General features: G+C 50.6%; 1 protein-coding gene and 1 long non-coding RNA gene across 14 annotated transcripts in view; one reads left to right on the forward strand and one right to left on the reverse strand.

The window, feature by feature from the left end:
* Positions 1-4,870: 4,870 nt before the first annotated feature.
* Positions 4,871-11,166, forward strand: LOC123577223. Its single transcript, XR_006701772.1, has 3 exons — positions 4,871-5,991; positions 10,668-10,721; positions 10,841-11,166. It is a non-coding gene; the product is annotated as an uncharacterized LOC123577223 (long non-coding RNA).
* Positions 11,167-11,613: 447 nt separating this feature from the next.
* The window catches only part of EBF3 (EBF transcription factor 3), a 128,011-nt gene continuing 119,547 nt past the window's right edge, over positions 11,614-20,077 (reverse strand). For 2 of the 13 annotated variants that reach the window (XM_045439253.1, XM_045439255.1), the window contains 6 exons: positions 19,109-19,174; positions 18,259-18,436; positions 17,088-17,276; positions 16,454-16,651; positions 15,372-15,484; positions 11,614-14,313 (listed from right to left, as the gene is read on the reverse strand). In XM_045439253.1, coding sequence (XP_045295209.1) covers positions 14,296-14,313; positions 15,372-15,484; positions 16,454-16,651; positions 17,088-17,276; positions 18,259-18,436; positions 19,109-19,174 — 762 coding nt within the window. In that variant the 3' untranslated portion in view covers positions 11,614-14,295. The other 11 variants (XM_045439257.1, XM_045439259.1, XM_045439260.1 and 8 more) reach the window with 8 other exon arrangements.

Raw genomic sequence — 20,077 nt, forward strand, 5'->3', positions numbered from 1 at the left:
AGTTTTGAGGAAATTTAATACACAGGACTGTGGCGTTTAAAAAGTAGGAGTATTCTGGAATGTTCAGAAAATAATAAAACCATTTTTTTTTAATGTTTTTATTCATCTTTGAGAGAGAGACAGAGTGCGAGTGGGGGGAGGGGCAGAGAGAGAGAGAGAGGGAGACACAGAATCCGAAGCAGGCTCCAGGCTCCGAGCTGCCAGCACGGAGCCCCACACGGGGCTTGAACCCACAAACTGTGAGATCATGACCTGAGCTGAAGTCGGACACGCAACCGACTGAGCCACCCAGGCACGCCCAATGAAGCCATTTTAAAAAGCCACCCTTTTGAAGGCTGCTTTTTCTCTTCAAGAAAATGTAACTTCTGGAAATTACCTTCGATGAGGAACCCAGTGTGTATGCTCCACGGGGGACCAAGGGCAGCCTCAGAACAGCCCAGGCAGAGCTGGGCTGGGGCGGGCTGGCTCACCGGGGGTCACGTGAGGCATCACCTCACCCCAGGTAGGACCCAGGCTGTGATCTGGCCTGTGTGGCCTGGAGATGCAGAGTAGGGGCCCCTGTGACACCTTGCCTCCTACAGCTTGTGGACACTAAGTCCTGGGGAGCAGCAGGTGGGAGGAAGACGAGGGCATGTGTGCAGCACCAGTGGCTCTCACACTCAGCTGGGATTCAAGTCCCAGCAACATCCTCGAGGAAATGCAGTTTCCTCAAAAAACCAAAAGCCTGAAGACTAATTCTCCATGGAAGGTTGATTTTTCTTCTTCTGCTTTGATAAAACCACAGGACTTCTTTATGACAGCTTTATTGAGAGATCATTCACGTACCTTAAAATTTACCCATTTAGGGGTACCTGGGGGGCTCGGTCAGTTAAGCGTCAGACTTTGGCTCAGGTCTTGATCTCACAGTTCATGGGTTCGAGCCCTGCATTGGGCTCTGTGCTGACAGCTCAGAGCCTGGAGCCTGCTTCGGATGCTGTGTCTCCCTCTCTGTCTGCCCTTCCCCTGTTCACAGTCTGTCTTTCTCTGTCTCTGTCTCTCTCAAAAATAAATAAACATTAAAAAAATTTTTTTTTAATTTCCCATTTAAAGGGTACGATTAAGGTGCACCTGGGTGGCTCAGTCTCTTAAGCCTGACTCTTGATTTTGACTCAGATCAGGATCCCAGGGTCATGGGACCGAGCCCTGCATTGGGCTCCACGCTGAGCATAGAGTCTGTTTAAGATTCTCTCTCCCTGTCTCTCTGCCCCTCCCCCACTGGTGTGCACGCGTTCTCTCTCTCTCTCTCTAACTCTGTCTCAAAAGACATAAAAAATAAATAAAATGTACAATTCAGTGGTTTTGACCACAGTCAATTTTAGAACATTTTGTCACCTCAGAAAGAATCTGCCCTCATGTTTCTTTGGCTCATCACCCCCTCTCGCCCTGTGTTTCCCGCTCTCAGCAGTCACTAATCTATTTTCTGTTTCTGTGATTTGCCTACTCTGGATGTTGCATATAAATGGAAACTTGGTTTTTGGGGATCAGCTTCCTGCACTTAAGCATAATGTTTTCAGGGGCGCCTGGGAGACTCAGTCGATCGAGCGTCTGGCTTCGGCTCAGTCATGATCTCACGGTTTGTGGGTTCTAGCCCTGCATCGGGATCTATGCTGACAGCTCGGGGCCTGGAGCCTGCTTCGGATTCTGTGTCTCCTCTCTCTGCTCCTCCCCCACTTATACTCTGTCTCTCTTTCAAAAATGAGCAAACATTAAAAAAATAATAAGAAACATCATGTTTTCAAAGTTCATCTGTGTCCCCTTTACAACTGAATCACGTTCCAATGTGTGGGCACACCACAATTTTAAAATCCATCCGTAACGGACTTTTGGGTTATTTCTACCTTTTGGCTATTACGGTTATGCTGTTGTAAACATTCGCGTGCACAGTCTGTGTGTCAACGCAGAGTTCGTGTCCCTCGGGTATGTAACTAGGAATGGGAATACTGGGCCACAGGGGGAGGGCTTACCCCTCTGAGAAGGTGCTGGTCTGTGGAAAGCGGCCGCCCCAGTTTCTGAACCCACACCAGCAGCGTGAGGGGCCAGGCTGCCCTGGGACTTTGTGATCCTGGCTGTCCCGGTGGGCGTGAAGGGGCGCCTCCTTGTGGTTTTGACTTGCATTTCCCTGGTGACTGGTGATGTCGAGCCTCGTTGCGTGTGCTTGTTGGCCATCGGTGTGTCTTCTGGAAAGACATGCCCGTTCCTGATCATTTGCCCTTTCAGACGGAGTCACTCGTCCTTTTACTGCCTGTGTTTGAAAGCATTCTTCACACAGTCTGGATGCAGGCGCCTCTTCAGATACATGATTTTCAAGTAGTTTCTCCCATCCCGTGGGCTGTCTTTTCGCGGTCTTGATGATGTCTTTGAAACACGGATATTTTCCGTTGAGTCGAAGTTCAGTGTATCTGTTGTTACTTCCGTGATTCGTGGTTTCGGTGTCACATCTAAGATGCACACCACGTGCACTGCATCGTGCACACAGTTGCCACTTCGCATGACAGCCGTTGTCAAATCTGAAGCCCTGAAGACGCCCCTGTGTGTTCTTCTCAGGGCTTCACGGTCTTGGCTCTTACGCGTAGGTCTTTGGTCTGCTTTGGAGTTACTTTTTGTGTACGATGTGAGGTGACATCCACTTCTGTCTCTGTGTGTGGCTCTCCAGTCGTCCAGCACTGTTTGCTGAAGAGACCGTTCTTTTCCCCTTGAATGGCCCTGGCACCCTTGTCGAAAATCAGTTGACCGTAAATACACAGGGTTATCTCTGGACTCCCAGTTGTACTCCACTGATCTGGACGTGCATCCACTGCTACACTGGCTTGATTTCTTTCTGTCTTTCTTTCTTTCTTTCTTTCTTCCTTTTTTTCCTCCTTTCTTTCCTTCCTTTCTTCCTTTCTTTCTTTCTTTTCTATCTTTCTTTCTTCCTTTCTTTCCTCCTTTCTTTCCTTCCTTTCTTCCTTTCTTTCTTTCTTTTCTTTCTTTCGTCCTTTCTTTCCTCCTTTCTTTCCTTTCTTTCCTTCCTTTCTTCCTTTCTTTCTTTCTTTCTTCCCTCCTTTCTTTCTTCCCTCCTTTCTTTCCTTTCTTTCTTTCTTTCTTTCTTTTCTTTCTTTTCTTTCTTCCTTTCTTCCTTTCTTCCTTTCTTTCCTCCTTTCTTTCCTTCCTTTCTTTCTTTCTTCCTCCCTTCCTTCCTTCCTTCCTTCCTTTCTTTCCTCCTTTCTTTCCTTTCTTTCCTTTCTTTCTTTCTTTCTTTCTTCCCTCCTTTCTTTCTTCCCTCCTTTCTTTCCTTTCTTTCCTTCCTTCCTTTCTTTTCTTTCTTTCTTTCTTTCTTTTTTACTTTCTTTTCTTTCTTTCCTTCCTTTCCTTCTTTCTCTCTTTCTTTCTTTTCTTTCTTTTTTTTCTTTCTTTTCTTTCTTTCTTTCTTTCTTTCTTTCCTTTCTTTCCTTCCTTTCTTTCCTTCCTTCCTTTCTTTCTTTTCTTTCTTTGTTTTTCTTTTCTTTCTTCCTTTCTTCCTTTCTTCCTTTCTTTACTCCTTTCTTTCCTTCCTTTCTTCCTTTCTTTCTTTCTTTTCTTTCTTTCTTTCTTTCCTTCTTTCTTTCTTTTTTTTCTTTCTTTCCTTTCTTTCCTTCCTTTCTTCCTTTCTTTCTTTCTTTCTTTCTTTCTTTCTTTCTTTCTTCCTTTCTTTCCTTCTTTCCTTTCTTTCCTTCCTTTCTTTCTTTTCTTTCTTTCTTTTTCTTTTTTCTTTCTTTTCTTTCTTTTCTTTCTTTCTTCCTTTCTTTCTTCCTTTCTTTCCTTTCTTTCTTCCTTTCTTTCCTTTCTTTCCTTCCTTTCTTTCTTTCTTTTCTTTTCTTTCTTTCTGTCTTTCTTTCTTTCCTCCTTTCTTTCTTCCCTCCTTTCTTTCCTTTCTTTCTTTCTTTTCTTTTTTTTTTTCTTTCTTTTCTTTCTTTCCTTCCTTTCTTTCCTTCCTTTCTTTCTCTCTTTCTTTCTTTTCTTTCTTTCTTTCTTTTTTCTTTCTTTCTTTTCTTTCTTTCCTTTCTTTCTTTCTTCCTTTCTTTCCTTTCTTTCCTTCCTTTCTTTCTTTCTTTCTTTTCTTTCTTTCTTTCTTTTTTTCTTTCCTTTCTTTCCTTTCTTTCTTTCTTTTCTTTCTTTCTTTTTTTTTCTTTCTTTCCTTCCTTTCTTTCCTTTCTTTCCTTCCTTTCTCTCTTTCTTTCTTTCTTTTCTTTCTTTCTTTCTTTTCTTTCTTTCCTTTCTTTCTTTCTTTCTTCCTTTCTTTCCTTCCTTTCTTCCTTTCTTTCTTTCTTTTCTATTTTCTTTCTTTCTTTTCTATCTTTCTTTCTTTCTTTTCTTTCTTTCCTTCCTTTCTTTCCTTCTTTCTTTCTTCCTTTCTTTCCTTTCTTTCCTTCTTTCCTTTCTTTCCTTTCTTTCCTTCCTTTCTTCCTTTCTTTCTTTTCTTTCTTTTTTTTTCTTTTTTCTTTCTTTTCTTTCTTTCCTTTCTTTCTTCCTTTCTTTCCTTCTCTTCTTTCTTTCTTTCCTTTCTTTCTTTTCTTTCTTTCTTTCTTTTCTTTCTTTCCTTTCTTTTCTTTCTTTCTTTTCTTTCTTTCCTTTCTTTCCTTCCTTTCTTCCTTTCTTTCTTTTCTTTCTTTTTTTTCTTTTTTCTTTCTTTTCTTTCTTTCCTTTCTTTCTTTCTTTCTTCCTTTCTTTCCTTCTTCCTTTCTTTCTTTCCTTTCTTTCTTTTCTTTCTTTCTTTCTTTTCTTTCTTTCCTTTCTTTCTTTTTCTTTCTTTTTTTCTTTTCTTTCTTTCTTTCTTTCTTTCTTTCTTTCTTTCTTTCAGTTTTGAAATCAGGAAGTGGAGTCCTCCAACTCTGTTCTTCTTTTATGAGAGGGTCTGGTTGTTCTGGGTCCTGTGCCAGTACCATATGAATTTTAGGATCCGCTGGTTGGTTTCTAGAAAAAGCCAGTGGTGGTTCTGACAGGGGTTGCCTCGAATCTGTAGACCATTGAATCTGCAGCTGGGAAACATTGTCATCCTGACAATACTGTCTTCCAATGGTGAACATGCGGTGTTTTCCCATGTATTTAGGTCTTTAATTCCTTCCGATAATAAAACCACAGGTCTTTTTGAAAGCCGCTTGAGTGCATCAGAACAGCTGATCTTCTCAGAATGCCTCCTCTACCAACTCCCTGTGAGAGCAAAGTGCAGAGGCCCCACCCCGTCCAGCAGTTTGGCGGAGGGGAGCAGGTTTGGGTTCTGTTCTACCCCACAGCAGCCTCCTGCCTCCTGCGGGCCTCGGCCCTCAGCAGCCTGCCCAGGCAGATGGGTGCTCGTCACCCCATCTCCTTGCTCCTTTGGTTCAGAGGGCCTGGGTGTTCTCCTGACGTTGGTTTTAAGCAGCCCCTGGTCGCAGCCAGGGAGTCCTGCCTCAGCGTGCCCTGCCATCCTGACTGGCGCTCCTACATGTGTAAGAGGGAGTCACTTGATATAGCACACGTATGTCCACTGCTCTCAGCTCAGCTTCCTGCATTGCTGTGGCACCTGTGTTACAGATCAGGTGGCCACACACATATGGATCTGTTTCCGGACTGTATCTCATGAAGTTATTTGTCTCGTCTTGCCTTCATACCAAACTGTATTACTTACTATGGCCTAAGAGACCTTGTCTGGGTAGTGTTAGGGACTCTGAATACTTGTCTCCCCAGATCCATATGTTGAAGCCCTCCTGCCCCCCCCCCCACCCCCAGCAGTGTGATGATATTTGGAGCTGGACCTTTGGGAGGTGATTAGGTTTAAATGAGATCATGGGGGTGAGTCCCCTGTGATGGGAGTCATGCCCTATACGAGCTGAAAGCCCTTCTGCTGTCTGTATGTGAGCACAGGGAGAGGGCAGCTGCCCACAAGCCAGGAAGAGGGCCCTCACCAACAACCACACCTATCGGCACCTTGTTCTTAGACACGCAGCCTCCAGAACTGTGAGTGTTCAAGCTTCCCACTCCCTCCCCGTCGCCTTGGCTCCTCTTGGGTCATTTGCGTTCCTGCGTAAACTTCAGAATCAGCTTATCAGCTTCAAGTAAAGAGCCTACTGGAATTTGACATTGAGACTGAGTCTTTGGCCATTTTAGGGAGAATTGGCATCTTTGCAACACGTGATCTAACAATCCATGGATATGTTATGTGCCTCCACTTAGGAAGATTTTAGAAATTTCTCAACAATTATGTGGTTTCCTGGGCAGACATCTTGTACAACATTGGTAGCTTTCTTCTTGGGTATTTGGCATTTTTTATGGTAATATAAATGGTATTAGTTTTTAAAGTTCCGTTAACTGTGATGGTTGTAGAAATATGGTTGTTACGTTGACCTTGCATTCATCAGTCATGCTAAATTTCACTCACTGAATTTAATGCTTTTTAAGTTCTTTTGGATTTTCTTATGACGCTGATTTTAAAATAAGTTTTCTCCCTCATTTGGTCAGAAATTGTTTGGTTGCTAGCAGCAGAAATCCCTTCGAGGGAGTTCAAATAAAAGTGAGGTCAGAATCAGGCCCAGGGGATGCTGGGAAAGCCAGGAGCAGGGAGTCCAGCCGGACTTTGTGGAAATCTCTCCCTCGGGCTCCACCTCCCTGCGAGCCTGTGGCACTGGGCCGCACACCTCTGGGCACCTGTCCTCAACCCGGCCCTCTCTGATCGTCGGCCAGCTTCTGGGTCTCTGACCACCTGTGGCATCAGTCTCAGCTGTACTTCCGTGGAGCTTTGCGACACGGTTGACCCCGGGACCTCCAGTGTGGTGTGCACACTTCCTCCCCCCACCTGCACCGACCGTTGGTCCCTCTAGAACTTTACTATTTTTTTCCAAATATGTATTATTGTATAATATTATATATATTATACATTTGCTTTCTTGCCTTCTCTTGATCTAGAAATTGGCAATTTTGAATTATGTTATATGTACATTATTATCTGTCTGCTTCACCTTAATTTTATGCCATTAGTTTAGTTTATACCATTTCATTAAATATACTTTAACAGCGTGATCTTAATGGCTTAGTAGAATATATAATATTCATTATACGGCTATATCATAATTCAGTTAACGATTGTTATTTTTAGGTATTTGGGTCCTTCCTGGGTTTTTAAGTACATATTTACTGCAGCGAATAAGCTTGTGCTTAAAGTCGTGCCTCATCTCTGATTATTTCCTTAAGATTGATTCCTACCAGTGGAATTAGTGAGTCAAAGGATATGAACATTGTTAAGTCTCTTGATATAACGTCGAATTGATATAACGTCGAATTGATTTCCAGAGGGTTGTACCCACTCACTCCTCTATCGACAACTCTGAGAATGCCCATTTCTCCACCAGTAGGATTGAGATTAGCTTGTAAGTAAAATCCTTTCTCATTTAATAGATGAAAAAAAATTCTTCTCATTATTTTGATGTGCATTTTTGGGTCAGGTTGACTATATTTTCCTAAGCTTATCCATCACTTGTGTTGTTCCCTTGTGAACCGACTGTGAATTTCACCTGTTTTTCTTCAGGGTATCTAGTCTTATTGATTTGCAGAAGCTCGTTGTATATTGAGATGTAAACCCTTTGTTGTAATTGTTGCAAGTTTCTCTCTGTCTCTACTGGTGGCCCCGGGCCCGCACCAGCCTCGGCTCTGCTGGCCCATAGTACCAGTGCAGGGCTCGGTGTCTCGTGGATGGAAACACAAGTTTCCGGCTTCATCAGAGCTAGTGAGTCGCACCCCACTGTCAGGGTCTGAGTGAGGGTCTGTCCACGGTCCCAGTATCAGCACAGCAGTGGGTGTGGTCTGACGGGGCGGGGGCGGGGGATGCCCATGGTCCCCTCTGACATTCATTTCTTTTCTGGCCAACACCTCCAACTTCATTGTGGCTCATTCGGACCCTGCTAGCCAAACCATTAGGGACCGTCTTTCCCTCTGCTCCCTCATCCTGCTCCTCAGTCGCCCATAACAGAAGCTTTTGCTAAGCCCAGGCTGGGGTGGGGGAGTTGGCCGAGGACTCGAGCCTTACAGCCCAGTCCTCTGGCCCTGCCTCCTGGGGGCCGGCCTCAGTGCCCCTTCCTGTCCCCCTCCTGTCCCTGCACCACGTGAATGACTCCTGCACTCAGCCCCTCTGCCCCTAGTTACACCACAGATGCCGTGTGGACCCCAGGGGCACCCAGTGTGCACAGAGACATCTGAGCCTCAGGGGACAGGGGCCGGACAGGCCGCTTCCCAGCTTCTGGCCTGGTTGGGTCAAGCCCTGGGTGCAGCACATGTCCTTCCCGAGGTTGGAACTCCCCAGGGGCACCCAGTGTGCACAGAGACATCTGAGCCTCAGGGGACAGGGGCCGGACAGGCCGCTTCCCAGCTTCTGGCCTGGTTGGGTCAAGCCCTGGGTGCAGCACATGTCCTTCCCGAGGTTGGAACTCCCCAGGGGGCACAGTGGCTCTCTTCCCTCCAGATGGTCAGTGTCTCTCTCGCTTTCTGCCCCCACTCCCTCCCTGCAGGTGTCGGCAACCTCAGTTAGTGGAAAGAGCAGGGTTTGGAGACTAGAAACTTCTTTAGATCTGGCCCTGGTCCTTCCAGCCCTGTGACTTCAGGCTGGTCATGTCATCTCTCCAGACCACAGTTTTGTCACCTAAGAGGAGGAACTGGCCCCGTGGGATTGCTAAAATGACCTACAAACCCCGAGGTCCAGCAGGTGTTGTGGGGGGGGACGGTGCTTGTGTGCTGTCCAGAAATGTGTGGCATACTCAACTCACTTCAGAGATTACATTTTAAAAGGGTATCTCCAAGGAATCTTGAGTCAGGAAGGATGTTCACTTTCCTCCTGAAGTTGTGCCTACCCTGACCTTGGCCTGGGCCGGGCCTGGTGCCCAGCGTAGGAGGAGAGGTTGAGGAGGGCGCGGCTGTGTCTTGTCCTCAGGAACCTCGAAGTCCACCCAGCGTATGATGGGAGAGCCCCTGGGAGGCCAGCAGCAGGTGGCCTTGGGTAGCTCCCAGGTTGGGGGGGGCACAGGGGGCAGGCCTCCCTCAACTGGCCTGAGAGAAAGGGGAGACCTCGCCCTGGAGCGAGCATTTGGGCTCAGAACGGATGGCTGAGTAGGAATTGGCCAGGTATCACCGTGGCCCCAGATCACCAGCTGTTGGTGGATAAGGCCTGGACACTCCCTGGGGCGCCGTGCAGGGGTGGCCCAGAGCCGGTTCGGAACGTGGGTGGGTACGAACCAAAACTTCCTACGCTGCCAAGAGAAAGTGTCTCGTGGGCCATGGGTGGCTCACGAGTGCAGACCTAGAAATCACCGTGAGTCCCCAGGTTAAGCCACAGCTGGCTTCCAAGTTCAGCGGTGCCGGCTCCTGTCGGGGGTTCCCTTCGCCAGACCTGGGCGGGGGCAGAGTCAGAACGGCGTGAGTCTGCTCCCGTCTGTCCCCGGGCCAGGGGCTGGGAGCTGTGTGCACACTGGCTCCCAGCGCCGGACTGGCAACTTGCTCTCTGTGAAACTGGGAAATGACAAATGACCAAAAAATCAATTTGTAATCTGATTGGAGGTTTCTGATTTCCTCTGATGAGTTTAAATTTCATTAAAAGCAACCTTATTCCAACATAAAAGGAATCCTTGAAGGGTAAAACAGGGGATTGTCTCACCGAGCATAAAGCCTCCCGACTCTTTTGTGTGATGTATTCATCGCATTAATTGTGAGGGCCAACCTGCCATGTCTGTTAGAAGCTGTGCTGTTATCAGGGCCCGGGATCGGCCGGGCGCGCTCGGAGCACAAGGACTCACATTCAAAACTCGCTCTTTGGCATATTGGCACTTGAGTTATCAACAACTCCTCTTATCTGCTGGGAGGGGGCTCGCGGCTCGGGGGGACAGAAGCCGCTACAAATCGCCACCCCAGCCGCCCCTCTGCATTCTCCTAATTGTGTGTATTCTCTGGAAAAAAATGATCATCACGGCCTCTTGTCTTGATGAGAAATTGACATTTTCGGAGGACTTCTCTGGGCGCTCCGAGCGAGGAGATAAGGCTGAGTTGTTTTAAAGGAGAGTGGCCCGTCTTTCCTTTCAGGGGCCCTCTCTATTGCTCTCAGTGACCCACTTGATGAGTATGGATTTCGCGAGGCCTTTTTCAGCATTTGAACTATAAAAGGTTCAGAATGACACCACCCCTTATAGACAAAAGATAACCTTGCCCTTTGAATATATTGATTCTTTATTAACTAGGCTGTTTAATGCAATGAAATGAGGCATTAGACGGAAGCCCATTTCAAGTGCTTTGAATAATCTTTAAAAGCTTGAAAGACCTTAAAAGGCGGCCTGACAATAATTGGCATACATCTGGAGAGAATGCGGTTCCTGCTTCTGATTCGAAACACAAACATGAAACAATTTCTCCCCAGGTTGTAGGGCCTGGGGAGCCGGCCCTGGGGAGGCGGCCCTCCCCACCCCCCCCCACCCCCCCACCCCCCACCCCCCCGCCGCGCAGGCTGGCACTTCTGGCACCCACTCAGAGTGAGGGAGGAGGGGACTCTGGTCCCCAGCCCCACCCCCAGCACCTTGGGAAGGAGCCCAGGGGGAGGCGGGAGGGGGGGCGGCCTGCAGCCTTGTGCCCCCGAGCCTCCTTTTCTTTGCTGTCTCTTTAAGGCTGAAACAAGAATGCAGTCAAAGGAACCTGACTGTCAGTGACAGGAGAGAAAGGTATTCACAAGTTTCTTTATGTTTTGAATAATTGTTTCCTGTTTTGCTCAGCAGAACAAGTAATTAAGATGACATTTGTGAGTACTAATTTGGATCACACTTATGTGTATGTGTTACAGAGCTGCAAGCCAAAACATGCAAAACCAGCCTTTCATTGAGGAGAAAATGAAAAATACAGAATGAAACGAAGGGGAGTTTCAAGAACTTGCAGGAGCCGAGCTTCCTGTGCAAATGAGAAGCCCGGGGCAGATGGCGCCCTCGTTATCCTCGTTATCGTCGGTGCCCATGCTGGTGGATGCAGACCGGCCGCAGTGCAGAGGGTCCGCTTTCCCGCTGCCGTGGACCCAGAACCGCTTGGTGGCATCCCAGGTGGGACCTTGGCCGGCACCGCCATCTGGTGCCCTGGTGCCTGCCCGCCCGTCCAGAGCCCAAAGCCGGTTCTCGCCCCGGCGGGGCCCGGTGGTGGGGGTGGAGGGAGGGGGTGTGTACCCGAGCTCTCGCCCTCTACCTGCCCGCGCCCTCCAGTTCCAAAGCAGAGGCGGGGGGGGGGGGGGCCGGGGGGGGGTGCAGTCTCCAGGTTGGTTATATGCCACGGTACCTGACACAGGGTCACGTACAGACATTTGAGTGCAACATACGTACAGACGGCCCCTCCGGGGACCGGAGCCCTAAGAATTTCTCTGTGCAGGTTACAAGAGTGGTTTAAGGACTGATAACTTTGTAGAAGGTGGTTCTACGAAGGTGGTTCTATGAATCACTCTTATCTCAGCCAAGACACAGCCCTGGGGCCCAGGTGTCGAAGGAACACCCACCCCACGCCCGCCCCAGTCTGTATGTGCATGCGCTGTGCCACTCATCTTAATCAAAACAGATAAAATTACCCAAAGTGAAATTCACAGACAAGAAATACTTTAATTAAATATTGTGTAAAATGAACATTTTTATACAGTTAAATATCTGAAAAAATGTACAGATAAAACAATCTTATTGTAGGGTCTTTAACAGTAAAATCTACCATTTAGTGAAGCGCTCAATTTTGAGACCATGAAGCGATGAGGGGCATTGACTAATCTAAAACACAAACCGAGTGCAGGGATGAGGAAACTTGCAAACGTTCTTAACATGTACACGTGAGCTTGTTTTTAGATCAAACCCTTACTTATACAAAATAAAACGGAGGCAATTTAGTTCCAAAGTGACTTCTCAGGCTTTTCCACGTAGCTAAGCCTTAGCCGTCGGAGGGCCGGGCCGTGACCCGCTGACCACCGGGGACATTCTGCTCGTTTAGTCCCTCGAATGAGCACTTTCCTAAGTTGTGCATGGTTTTGTGTGTGTGTGTGTGTGTGTGTGTGTGTTTTGTCAAAGTTTTTTAAAGTCCTTCCTTTTGGTTTTAAATCTGATTTCTGCTGCAGTTTGCAAAACAGTTGCTGTGCTGTGTGAAGCATTTAATGCAAAGGGAAAAGACGAACCCTCTGGTGTCACTGCGGGTTTGGCACTAAGAGGCACAGGTTCTGAAGGAGGTCATTTCGGTTTAAAAAGGACAGACAGGTCTGACCGCAAAATACGTATATATATTATATATATTATGTATAATATATATAATATATACATATAATTTAAAAAAAAGTTTAAAAACCAGCGGTGATTTTGGTCCCCCCACCCCCCTCCCCAAAACCTCTCTGATTCCTAGGTGGGCCTGGGAGGGCACAGAACACAGCAGAATCAGACGCGGGAAGGAGCGACACATAGCAACAGGTTTGTGCTTTCGTGTGTGTGTGTGTGTGTATGTATGTGTGTGTGTAGACACCCTAATCTCCAAATGAAATCGTTAACAGTTGTGTTGTAAGCCTGTGATAAAATAGCACAAAGGTTCTTTAAAGAAGTCCACTTTTAAGGCATCAGAGAAGTTAATGTGGCAAACATTTTAATTAAAACATCAGAAGTAAATTTTATTTTAAACTTTAGGCCTCTGAATTTTTCCAGTAAACACAGTTCAGCTATGTGGCAAAGTCGTGGGTGGCAGCTAAAATGACTTTTTACATTCTACAGAAAAATAAGGACACAGCCCCAAACGGTGTCCCCTCTTCACGGCTGTTCCACATGCACGAAATCTACTAGGATTTTCACAGCCGAGTGGCACCGTTTTTGTGTTGACTATACAACAACCTTTGTTTTCAAAAGTATTTGTTCAGATAACTTAAAAATAATATAAAAATAAACAATGAATTTGACTTTTCCTCAAAATAAAAAAGAAGAAAGAAAAAAAAAAAGGATGGGAAGTCTAAACAAAAGCAAATCTTTGAAGTACAAATGAAATTCCAGGACACCGGTTCACTTTAACAAAGCAGATCAGAGAGACAGCTCTTGGCTTAACGGTGTTCCCAACACCGGGCCATGATCAAAAACCGATACAGACAGGAAAAAGAAAACGGCGGTAAAAGCAATGTACAAAATCTCAAAGATAAATACAATATTTATAATCGATATGTTACAAAAGAAAGTCCCTTAGCAACTGTAAGTGTTCATGGAAAAGTGTTGAATGGAGACCATTTTATTCCTTATGAGACACATAAGGAAGAAAACGTGTTTTTTCTAAATATTTAAGTGGATCTGAAAAAAATTCAAGACAAGTGTATAAATATTTAGCTACAACTTTGGCAAAATCACAAAAGTCTACAATTTTATAACCACATACAAAACACATTAGGGAAGAAGGAGCTAGAAGTCAAAAGGACAACTTCTGGTACAAGAAACATGGACCTCACAGTAGCCTAAGAATGCAATAGTATACAGTGCTAGCAAAAGTTGAAAAAATGTTGCAGATCACACTTGCTTAACAGGAAGTTCTAGCGGTGGGAGAAGATTTCAACCAACAGACAGTAGCATTTTTTTTTTCTGTCAGTGTGCTTGTTGAAGGCAAGAGAATTCAATATCAAAGTTACAATTTCTAACTACAATAAGTTACAAAGTTTCATTTCATTAAGATGAAGGTAAGCAATGATAAACCCTCCCTCCCTCCCTGCCACCCGAATTCAAGTCCTCCTTCCTTCCAGTTCGATGGCTCACGCCTCCTTGGCCCCCTTTTTTTTTTTTCACCACAAAAAAATATTTCACATTATAGAGATACACAACCATTGTGAATCTAAGTATGAGCACAGAAAAATGGTTGGAGGCATTTTTCATCAGTGTTTCATGATAATCAAAATGGTGCATTCACAAAGTTTCTCCCAACACATAGCAAGTACTAGACATAGCCAAGACGGAGTCAGAAACTTTATACAAAATAGGCGTCACTTTGTTTTCCTTAGTCTTCAGATCTGAGAAATGTGAAAATATGAGAAAAGTTCAGTCAATAAAATGGAATTGTTCATGAAGAAGTAGGCTGTTTGCATGTTGATTCTTAATAGTTTAAATAAAATCTTTAAACAAAGTCTTTTGTAGCGTCTCCGCTGCTGCTGACAGCTTGAAGATCACGGTCTCCAGCAGCAGGCCCTCTACGCTAAACGTGTCCCCTGAAGTCCGTCGTGGTGCCGGGTGCTGCGGAGGGGGGAGCGAGCCCCTCACATCGGCGGGACTACCAGCCCAGACATAGCTGAAAGAGAGAGGCGGCAGGTTACTCTTGCGGCCGGGCGGCCTTCGCCGTGGGTGCACGTGCCTTCCGTTAACCAGGCTCGGTTAAGGTGCTGGGGGGGAGGGGGGCAGGGGGGCATCTACTTCACGGGACCGGGGTACGTGTGGGGACAAACCCCCCCCACGACCTTCCACGCTGCAGCCCCTCCTCAAAGACTCCCTGGGGGGGGGGTGGGGGGGATGGGGGAAGGGCTGCCGCCTCCCCCTCGTCTCAGTGGCTCGTTTACAGCAGACGGAGGCCCCGGACTCCCCAGAGGCCACCTCTGTCGACAGATGTGAACCAAGCCGGTCACTTCTGTGACGCCAGCCAGGGCTGGCCTGCAGGCCCGGTGGGACCCAGGCGCTGCGCTCGCTCCCTCTGTGAAAACCGGAGGGGCCTGGACTTCCCCTCCGCCTTGAGCCCTTGCCTCTGACCACCTGCTGATTGGTCCATATCGTAATGGTGAGTCTCAGGCTCTCCAAGAGCAAAGCCGCTCACAGCCCAGCTGCCCTGCGATCTCAAGGCCGAGGCCCCGAAGAGACCCAAGTCACAGCCCCACCTCAGGGGGGCTCTTTTTCTCCTCCTCTACGAGTAAGAAACTTGGTGCTAAGAGGCCAAGCGCGGCTGACGCCTTCCAGTGAACTCCTGGCACGAATAGAATTTAAAATCTTTTAACTTTAGTGTTGTTTAATTTTTGTCAGAATGATCACTCTCGTTAATTTACGTATAACGTATCGATACATTCGTTCACGTGGTGATGTGAGCTTCAATTTCCCAGTTCATCAATTTGCACAGCATTCATTCCTCTCCGACTCACCGTTACAACATTATGGTTCGGCAGGCCCGTGTGCACACCCCGCGTGGGTGTGCCGTCCTCCCGTGGGCCTCCGCACCGTGTGGACGGTGGACGGGCCGTGGCCCCCGGCCACCTGCCTCTCAAGCAGCTCTGGGCCGCGGGCCGGTCGGCGGCGCACGGGGCCTGGGCGTCCCTCTCATACGACTAAGATGTTGGGAACACAATTATTTCAAATCACGGATACCTTTCCAGTTCCTTTTTTGAGCATTAGTTCATCAAAGTGAAATATGCCACCGACTTCACAAAAGGGCCAGTTTGTCTTCTCCACGGTAGCGTCCTCAGCACCCAGCAGAGAGCCTGGCACATAGTAGGCGCTCAGTAAATACTGGTTGAATGGATTCATTTTTTTAAAGGAGTAACTGGATTTGACTTTCACCGGGAGGAGCATATACCAAAGGTGGTGTCTGAAAGAGGCCAGACGACGGCCACTTAATTCAGTGCCTGTGGCCCCAGTGAGTCACAAAGAGCCACGCGGTAAGATCACGAGGCCTAGGGGCACTCACGTGGCCCACCCGCCGCACACCTCACAGGCCACCGTGCGGCCTATGCTGCCCGGAGGGACCCAGCCCTGGGCAGGCACTGGGTGCCTGCCCCACGTGGCCCCGGCCGTGGGCAGCTGCGTCCACGGGATGCCTCCCCCTGCCCCCAGGACCAGCCCTTCTCCCTCCTGAGCGTGTGAGAGGCATCGCCTAGAGATTCCAACTCCCCCCACCCCCCACCCCGGTGGTCACGCATGCACGGCCCCGATATCGGTGCGCCCCTTTCCGAGGACCGCACAGCCCGCTGGCCCCAGGTCTGCCGCGCCAGGCTGAGAAGGCAGGCTGGGACTCGGGACACAGTGAGCGTGCTGGCTCTGAGCCGGGCCCCGCCGTCCCCATCCTGAGGCCGTCACGCCGCCCGTGGGCCAGGGGGCCGCAAGCCCAGGCGCCACAGGCGGGGCGCACCCTGCTCTCACTTGGCGGGCGCCAGCCGTGAAGGCCCGTTTGCCACGTGGACGTCCACCACGACCCCCAAGCAGTTCCCCTTTCCTGAGGGCAGGGGCGGCTTTACCACGAGGATGCCGTGGGTTAGGTTGGAAGCAGGAGGGAACGGTTTTCTTCCACCAGGGTCTGTTACGGGTGGGGGTGCGCGAGCGGGTGTCGCTTCTGCGGAGACCGGGAGGGGCACGCGGCATCGCGGCCACCAGAGGAGAGCATGCCTGGGGGCGGGGGGATGGGGCAGGGCGGGGGGGGGGGCCGGAGGAAGGGCCGGGGTGCCGCCCCTCACCTTGGAGTCCGTTCCCGTTGGCGCTGGTGCAGGAGGGAGGAGGAGAAGCTTGGGGCCGGACCACGGGCGCGAAGGCGCTCTTTTGTTTCACTGCAGAGATGACATTGGCAGGTGAGAATGAGAAAATGCCGTGGGTACCGCTACAGTTTGAAGGGAGGGTGACCGAAGAGGCTGCCACGGTGGGGCTGGACGGCACTACTGTAACAAAGCAAACAGGGTCAGGACGCACGGCGCCGGCACGGCAACACCACGCAGGGAGGGGGCTGGCGGGGCCTCGCCCGGGAGGCCGCGGCCAGCGGGGCAGGGGCGACCCGCTGCCGGCTCGGCCACTCTCTGGATGCCAGGCGAACTCTCGGGTTGGGGGGCGGGGGGCGGGTGGGGGAGCGGGGGGGGCGCGGGGCTCTGGCTTCCCGCCGGGCGGCCCCCGTTTCGCTTCCGATTTGGCTCGGGTTCCCGGGGCGGCCTCGCAGGGCCCCACCGTCGGCCAATGTGCCGCCGCCACGTGGACCCCCAGCCTCCAGAGCCACCCTCCCTTTTGGTCCAGCAGCTCACATCCCAGAACAGCCAAGCAATATGCACACATTCGACGTGGTAGGTGAACATGAATCCGTGTGACGACAAAACAGACACTTACTGCCGTAGGGAGAGTTAGCGGAGGAGCCATTAAGAAATCCAGGCGAGCCCGGGACCCCTAGATTGGCCATGGCGCCACTTCCATATCCATTCATGCTAGTGCTGACTGTGTTGTAATTGGACTGCTGGGGAGTACTGCTGGGGACGTAGCCTCGCGGGGACACGCTGCTTGTATTGCGACTGTAGCCGACTGTTGAAACCCCCCCCCCGGCCAAAAATAACGTTATTATCAGGCAGAGACACTCGGGGGGGGTCTCCCCGCGAATCCGTACCACACATTCAACACCGTCAATCGACCTCACGCTCTACGCCAGCCCCAGCGCCTCGCGCCAGCTCGGACGGCCTCGCGGCGCCAACCCTGCCCCGGCGCCTGCTCGCCGGGCCCCGCTCCGGGTCTCCGTTGGCTTCGACAGCCAGCCGAGCGCGCTTCGATCTAACGTCAGCGGCTTCCAGGATTCTCCTTAGAAGCAATTACCGACAGCCTGGATTCGCGGGCTGTCCCCCCACACTACGTGAACTTTCGGCCTCCGCAGACCTTCAAATGCCATGGCTGACAGCGAGAGCTTGTTTGTGGCCGCAGCTCCCCGGGAAGGGCTGTTTTGGGGTCTTCGTTCTTACGGTTACCATTGCTGCGCGTGTGGGGAGGGGTGGGGAGCGGCAGCCTCGCTCCCGCCGCGGGGGAGCGGGCGGGCGGACGGCAGGAGAGGGGTTTTCTGAGACTGCTGCCTGCACGGATTTTAAAGAGGAGAACTAAACAAGGCGCTCGGAACCGGCTCACGCGACAAGGTCCTGCGGCCCGCGGCGGCGGGGCCACCGCGAGATGGGGGAAGGTGCGCTGCGGGCGGGCGGGGGGGGGGGGGAGGGGGGCAGGGAGCTTCTCTCCCCTCGCTGGTTCCGGGCCCCCACCCGTGCAGCATATCTGAGAAGGGTCCCCTCCGCTTACTATGCCACAGCTGCCCGTGGCTGCTCCCAGCCTCTCAAGGAAACGTCTAGCAAAGACCGGGCAGCTGAGTGGCAGGAGGTGCAGTTGCAGCAATTAGCTCTGGGCGCTCCGTGGCACGAGGACCTCGCCGCAGAGAACGGACGGAGCGCGGCAGGCCTTCCCGCCGCACCCAGGGCGTGGGCAGCTGGCTGCGTCTGGGCAAGGGGGCCACCCTTGCTCGGCCGCGTACCTTGGTCATTGGCTTGTGACGTCTCCGAGACGTTAACGGCTAGCTGGCTGCTGAAGGAGTTCACGCCCATCATGCCCGTGTGCGCAGGAGTGTTGCCCAGGGTGGGGATCTGGTTGTGATTGCGGGGGACGCTGTAAAGCGCCTCGGCGATGTCCGCTGCCCGCTTCAGGATGATCTCCTAGGGCAGGAGGAGAAGTGCGCGTTCTGCCCCAAGCTCCCGGGTCGCGCTGGGGAGCACCGGCGCCACCCCCCCCCCCGACCTTGCCCCCCCCCCGCCCCCGCCAAGGCCAAATAACCGTGACAAAAGTTCTTTTGTAGTTACAACTTCCCTTAGGAAAATAATCTAAGGGTGCTTCTGAGGGGGCGCGTCTGCTCTGTTCTGCACCCACAGCCCAGGGGCCCCCGAAGGCGCGCACAGAAGCTGGGGAGGCGTGGAAGGCACCGGACCCGGAGTCAGAGGAGCATCTCGAATACCCTCACGTCTGCTCCCCGGAGACCTCCGGAGCAGACCTCCAGCGGGACGAAGGTGGGCCGTGGGTGCCCGTCCTTCCCTCCCAGGCCGGCAGCACCAGCCGTCCACCTACCACCGGATCCCCCGGACGGATTCCGAGGTGGCTGTTCCCTGTGACAAGTTCTGCTGCTCCGGCTCCCTGACACTGACGTGTGACTTTCTACTCACATACCCGGAGTGAGGGTGAAAACAGGAAGGCGAACCTTTCTCCCACCAGACTGGTCGCGAACGGGTGCGTGCGCGCCCAGAAAACCCGCGGTGGACCCGGGCCAGCTGGCCCCTCCGAGGACACGGTCAGCCTGGGGAGGGGGCAGGCACGTCAGGCTGCCGTCTGCCTACCTGGTTGTTGTGGGGCATCCCGTATAAGGCTTCCACGAGATCCGCCGCCCTCTTGAGTAATACTTCCTGAAGGAGAAGCAAAAGGGGCAGTGATGTGACCGGAGGAAGCTGAGTACTGCTCTTCGGAGAAGGAGCTACACGCAGATTCGCAGTTCCACCTGCCGGGAGAAGAGGCCCCTTCCCCCCCGCCCCCGCCATCCTGACCCTGTGGGGAAGGAAGGGGGGGGGGGGTCTGTGGTTCCCGGATCATCCGGCGGGAGTGAAACACCCCCCCCCCGCCCCCGCCGGTCTGCACCGAGGCTCCTCCGTGCGGACAGGCCGGTGGGAGGGCTGGCGTGAGCGGGCCAGTCCGTGCCTGAGGTTTAATGACGGAGTCTTATGGGTATTAAACACACACACACATGGCGGAGATGTGAAAAACCCAGGCACCACATTTGCCTGTTAATTCCTAGCACTTTAGCGGTGAAGAACAATAAGTAATTTTCCATATCTTAATTAAACTGGCAGAGTCCTTAAAGACAACATCTCACCCCTAATTCACGCCCCAAATTTGCAAGTGAGTTCAGGGCTTATTCCTCTTTATTTTGGACAATAAAGTGAATTAACTTGGGTTAATCTAGTTCTTTCATAATGACATTAAGAAATTTTTCAATTAACCTCTTTGACTGCACGTTATAAAGGACTTCATAAATGCCTTCACATTCGGAGAGTGTGTGCTGCGCCCGGGGGCTTGGATGCACTGAGTTTTGTCTTATCCACGTCTGCACGCCTACCTCCGGTTTACGACTGTGCGGATTAATCCAGAGTTTAGTTAATTTTGAATACAAATGGGGGCTTACGTTTAACTTTTTCTACCTTGGGCTGTAATAAAATGGAACTGAGTTTTTAATAAGCCGAGGCCAGGCCTAAACCCCTCCCCGGCGAGCAGGGTGGTGGACGGTCTCTCTCCAACTCCAGGGAGCCCAGACC

This window comes from Leopardus geoffroyi, chromosome D2 (genome assembly GCF_018350155.1).
Source record: "Leopardus geoffroyi isolate Oge1 chromosome D2, O.geoffroyi_Oge1_pat1.0, whole genome shotgun sequence".
Classification (NCBI taxonomy): Eukaryota; Metazoa; Chordata; class Mammalia; order Carnivora; family Felidae; genus Leopardus; species Leopardus geoffroyi.